Source organism: Monoraphidium neglectum, assembly GCF_000611645.1.
Source record: "Monoraphidium neglectum strain SAG 48.87 unplaced genomic scaffold scaffold03827, whole genome shotgun sequence".
NCBI lineage: Eukaryota > Viridiplantae > Chlorophyta > Chlorophyceae > Sphaeropleales > Selenastraceae > Monoraphidium > Monoraphidium neglectum.
Window position 1 is genome coordinate 1 of NW_014009802.1, and position 5,558 is coordinate 5,558.

General features: G+C 65.3%; 2 protein-coding genes across 2 annotated transcripts; one reads left to right on the forward strand and one right to left on the reverse strand.

Moving 5' to 3' along the window:
* Positions 1 to 89: 89 nt before the first annotated feature.
* MNEG_13438 (Glucose-1-phosphate adenylyltransferase small subunit) lies at positions 90 to 1,879 on the reverse strand (the record flags this gene model as incomplete). Its single annotated transcript, XM_014038089.1, has 6 exons — positions 90 to 374; positions 574 to 693; positions 732 to 941; positions 1,199 to 1,336; positions 1,411 to 1,520; positions 1,846 to 1,879. The coding sequence occupies 6 exons, from the start codon at positions 1,877 to 1,879 to the stop codon at positions 90 to 92; spliced, it is 897 nt and encodes a 298-aa protein (XP_013893543.1).
* Positions 1,880 to 4,851: 2,972 nt separating this feature from the next.
* On the forward strand, positions 4,852 to 5,308 carry MNEG_13439 (hypothetical protein; the record flags this gene model as incomplete). The annotated part of the gene is made up of 2 exons (XM_014038090.1): positions 4,852 to 5,038; positions 5,244 to 5,308. 2 exons carry the CDS (start codon positions 4,852 to 4,854, stop codon positions 5,306 to 5,308), a joined length of 252 nt encoding a protein of 83 aa, XP_013893544.1.
* Between the last annotated feature and the right edge of the window lie 250 nt (positions 5,309 to 5,558).

The following is a 5,558-nucleotide window of genomic DNA, read 5'->3' on the forward strand; positions in this document are numbered from 1 at the left end:
GGGGAGGGGGTGGAGGGCAGGTTCGACACCAGGGCGCGTCCCGCCTCGCCACCGCCGCCGCCGCCGCCGCTGCTCCCGCTGGGGCCATTTCAGGCGAAGCCGGGGTTCACCAGGGCCCTCACCGGAAGCGCCTCGCGCCGCGCGCCCGTTTCCGCGCCCGTCCCGGCGCACATGCGGACCGGCCCGCCGCCCCCCCTCTCACCAGACAGGATCAAAAAGTCCTCCACGCCGTCGCGCACCGCCTCCTCGAAGAGCCAGAGGTACTGGCGCACCGCGTCGGCCGTGCCCTGGAACCACTCCTTGCGCACCGGGGACTGGCTGGCCGCGAGGACCTCCACAAAGCCGCGGTTGTTGTAGCCGCCCACGGTGCCGTTCTGGGGCGGATTCGTGTGTAATCAGATGTGTGTGTGTATTTGTGTGTATATATATGTGAGTGTGGATGTATTTGAATGTGTGTAAAGTGTGTGGGAGACCAGAGGCTGGACCATGTCTGGAGGCTGAAGGATGGCACGGCCTGGCAGATATTATGGAGATTGGGCCCCTAAGGCCCGCCGCAGGCCGCCGCGCGGCCACCAGCGCCACTGCCATGAGCCCCCCCCCGCCGCCGCCGCCGCCGCTGCCGCCATGCACTGCCACAGGGCTGGCCGCAGGGGCGGGAGCTGCCGCCGCGGCCGCCCGCGCTGCCCCGCCCTTCTGAGGGGCCACCACCACCCGCCCCCAGGGCGGCTCACGTATGCCTGCGACAGGTGCCTGTTGAGCGACGCCGAGTTGAACTGCGTGAGGGTGTAGATCTTGGTGACGTTGCTGTTGACGCAGTTGCTGACGGGGATGTCGATGAGGCGGTAGTTGGCGCCCAGGGGCACCGCGGGCTTGGCGCGGTTCTTAGTCAGCGGGTACAGGCGGGAACCCGCGCCGCCGCCGAGAATGATGCCCAGCACGGTCTGCGCGCAGCGCGGGCACCGCGGCGGCGGGGTGTCATCGGGCAGGGAGGCGCCCGATCAGGGGGACAGGGAATGGTGGCTGGTGGGTGCGGGCGCGTCCGCGGCGCGCCCGAGCAAGATGCTGCGATATTCGCCTCGGCGGACGCGCCGCGGCACGGCGCGCGCCGCAAGCCCTGCTGCACGCAGCGCCCATAGTGCACGATCGTCGTCGGATTCCTTCGAGTCGCCAGCAGCAACCCCATTGCCAGCAGAGGCACCGGGATCGCCCCCAAGCATGTGCTCGCCTTTGACATTTCCAGGTTCGATGCCGGGTCAGTAAACTGCGCCTGAGTGGAGCCATTCTGCGCCACGCTGCCCTTAGCCTCCGATGCGACAGCGGCCGCGGACACAACCACCTGCGAGGGAGAGAGAGCGCGCTCGTCTCGACACTGCGGAATGCGATCCATTCGCCCCGGTAGCCGTGACATACCTTCTTGTTCCTCGACACATTGATGCTCCGGCCGAGCACAGGCGTCCGCACGCAGCGTTTGGTGCCTGGAGGTGAGGCAAAGCCGTTCCGCTGGGTCAGCTCCCCGCAGTCTGCAGAAACGCGTTAGCCGGGCAGCGCGAACAAAAACCCGGATAACAATGCCTACCGCGGCTGACGCGGGCCTGACCGCCCACTGCTTTGCTGTGAAGGGACTGCATCGCTGCACTGATCTGCCCGCGCCCGTGTGGCGAAGGATCGCTGTCTGCGCTTTGCAAACGCAACAGGACTGATGTGCCCATGCAATTTGCATGTCGCAGCACAAGGGTGCCGAGGGCAGTGGCGCTGCCAAGGAAGCTGCTCGACGCAGTTGTGTCGCCTGCTTGTGCTGATGGCGTGCACTTGCTCAAACCCAATGCGGCCTGCAAGGAGGCTCACCAAGATGCCGCTGCATGGCGTAGCGCATCTCCATGGAGTGCCCTGACTGGCCGGGCAGCCAGTCCGCAGGCATGCTGACATCACCACCTGCGGAATCGACACTGGCCAAGCTCTTACACAAAGCAGGCAGCATTGCTCCGACCAACTGCAAAACCCATCCACTTACAGACAGGCATACAGGCACGAAAAAACACACAGACAAACACCCACGGTGTGCCATGCTTACTTGCAGGCACACGCACCCAGATTCAATTGTACAGACGCCCCTTCCCCCCCTCTCTCTCCCTCACTCACACACACACACACACACACACACGGGTGCGCGTGCGCATGCGCGCTCGCGCACGTACATGTACACATATGCACACACAAAGCAACTGATGTGCTCTTGACACTGCATCACCAGTGGATGCATCAGGCATGCAGCAGGGCCAAAATCCCACGAAGCATCACGCCCTCTGGCCTCGCAGCACCCCCCTGCAGCAGCTGCTCCCGCCGTCCCCGGCCAACCATTGGCCGCGCCGCTTGCACCACCCCCGCGCCCCCACGCGCCTGGCCCAATGCGGCCCCCTGCAGCTGCCAATCGCCCGCGCTGTCCCTCGCGCGCACGGCGCCGCCGCCTGCCAGCGCGACCCCCACGGCCGCACATGCACACGGGAAGAGCGCCCCTCCCACTGCCGCAGCGGCGAGCGCATTGCTGCGCGCCAGGACTGCGGCCTGTGGCTGCCACAGGCCGAAGCGTTTTTCAAGCGGCAGCAGCGCGGCCCTGGCGACGCCCGTGCCCCTGACATCCACAAAATCCAGCGCCGGCAGCGCACACAGGTGCTGCAAGCCTTCGGCGGTGATGCGAGTGCGGGACAGGTGCCACCGGGCGACGGACGTCCTGCGAGGGGGGACGCGTGCATGGGGCGGCTCGAGGGGGCGTGGTGCCGCGTGCGCGTTTGCAAAGGGGGCTAATTGATCCAGGGACGAGGAAAGTAGACACGCGTGTTCGCCAAGGGGTGAGCAGGCGTCCATGGCTGAGCGCTCCCACACCTGCCGTATGCATTGGGTGGTGTGGCAGCATCCACTTCCTGTGTGCATCCAGAAGCGCTGCTGCCAGCCAAGGTTCCACGAGCAGCTGCCCAGGCAGCAAGGCGTCGCCCATACGTGATGCACTCGAGGGCGATGTCACCGCAGCCAGTGCTGGAAAGGTCAATAGCTGTCAGCTGCGGCACGGATGGGATAGGCGACCCGACACGGTCAAGGTGTGAATGAAGGGTGCTTTCAGCTGTGCGCACGCGCATGTGGCATGCTGGGATGCCGTTTGTTCCTACGCGAGCTCCCGTTCCACCACTGTGGATACACGCTTTGCTCACCTGTGTCAGCGTCGCCAGGGGCGGCCCAACGGCATCCCCGAGTTCCAGGCCATGCAGGCACAGGGCGCGGAGCTGCGGGGGGCAGGCGGAGCAAGGCGGGCCCCGCCACGTCAGCGACTCGGCCACGTGAGCGGCATCCGCCACCAGCGGGACAAACCTGGTGGGGCAGCAGGCGCCCGCTGCGCACGAGAATCGAAGGTTTTGGCGGGTTGGATGCCAGACAGTGTGCCAGGCAGGTCCCCGGTTGCACCCACGCTCGCGCTCATCACCTGTGGCAGCGCCTGAAGGGGGAGCAAGCTTGCCGCGTGCACCTCCGTGCATCCGGCGAGGCTCAGGCACGTCAGCTGGCGCAGGGAGGGCGCCCAGCCCAAGCCTGCAGGCAGTGGCGCGGACAGCTCAAGATGCAGCAGTCGCCGCGACACCAGGGGAAGGCGATCCAGCCGCGCGCCATGCGCGGCGACAAGCACGAGGCGCAGCGCTTGTGGCTGCCTGCGCGGAGCGGGCGACGCGTGAGGCGCGTGCGGCGTGGGTGATGGGGCGAAGGTGATGACGATACGATGACATCACCTGGATGTGTGGGGAAGCAGGGGCCGAGCAATGCAGGCGTGGCTTGACGTGTAACGGTCAGCATCCAGCACCGCCAGCCTATGCAGCTGCTCACCAACAGGATGCAAGCTTGCTGAGTGCGATCCACCTGCCCTGGCTGGGCGGCTCGAATGGCGCCCATGAGTAATGTGCAGGATGCGGGCCGTGCAGCGCTGATGGGGGCAGCGGTTGGAGCGGTGACGGGCGGTAGGGCCCCCAGGGGCCCCCAGGGGGCGCTGAGGGTGGCATGAGGGCACCGCGGCCGCCGTCCAGGGGGCCGAACAGCCGCTCAAATTCTGATATGATGGCATGGATGAGGGCAGGCTCCAACACGGCGTCGCCTTGAGAGGTTGCACAAAGCAGCAAGGCGCAGGTATGGAGGTATGAAATATGTGTGAGAGCCTGGTGTGTAAAGCAAGGAGTTGGGGACAAACGAAGTGCCGGTGAAGCGGAGCAGGTTGCGGGGATGCAAACGGCACGCCAGGCACCAGACTCACAGCTGAAGGGGACGGTCGGCGAAGGCAGGCCGGCAGCGACTGATGTAATGCAAATGTCAAGAAGCGTTCGTGGCCCGATGACGCCTGCCATCGCCCGCTGCCTTGAGGAGCAGCTGTCGCGGGTGTGGCAGCAAGCCACGCCTTCTGGGATGCCTGGTGTGACTGCAACTGGCTACTCCGCGCGCTGGTCGAATCGCGGCAGCTGCGTTGCCGCGGGGCGTGCGAGCAGGGGGCGCAGCAGCACCACATACGTGATGACTGCTCAGCATCTGCCAGTCCGCTCACGAAGCATTCGCCAACCGTGGTTGAGTCATCAACTGGTTCATAAATTTCAGATCGTGGGTTGAAGAGCTACTGCGTGGTCCTTATGATATAATGTAATACCGTTTTGATTTGGTTCAATAACTGTGCGTGGTCGTCTAGCAAGCGATCTCGTACGATCTACAGCAGATCATGCAGCAATGCCTCGCAGCTGCCTCTTCACCACCAAGCATATAGAGGAGCTGGAGTAGGAAAACGGCAGCGCTCTAAGTGCGTACCCTGATACGTGTCGCGCAGACCATTCGATGGGGCCGCCAATCCAGGCGCAGGCGGAGGCAGCGGAGCAGGAGGATGCCGCCGCTCTGGGCTTCTTCTTCAAGAGCGCTGGCACGCTCAAATTCAATAATGCCGCGGAGACAGAGGTCCCGGGGTCATCTCAGACGGTGGTGGTGGCGGATCGCTTCGGCCTCGCCGTGTTCAGCGACCTGCAGGGTGAGGGGTCGCGCCATGCCGCCGCTGCGGCGGACCACAGCGTAGGGATGGGCACACAATCCGTATGCGTCCCTGCTTACAGATTGCTGGCGGCAGCCATCACTATGGGCGCCCCCTGCTGCTGCGGGGAAGGGGTGCAGGAGCGTCGGCTGTTTGTTGCTGATGCGAAGGCGTCGGCCGCTCACGCTCCCCCTCACACCTGCAGGCATCTACGTGGCGGCCACAAACGACCTTCTTATCCAAGCCAGCAGCGAGGACCCCGCAAAGTGAGGGGCGGGGCGAAGCGGGCCGGCGGCGGCCAGCCGTCGCCCGAGCCGCGCCTTTGCACCGGCGCTGTCCCCTGCCACCTGGAATGTGACGTTCGGGCTCCCTGCCGGCCTTGGCGGCAACTGTTGCCCCATACTACTGTACACGAGAATTCATTCATGCCTGGTTGGTGCCCATGCGAGCAGGGAGGTGCATGGTTCATTCCACGCGGGCCACCAGGGCGTCATAGCCAGCAAGCAGCTTAGCGCCAACC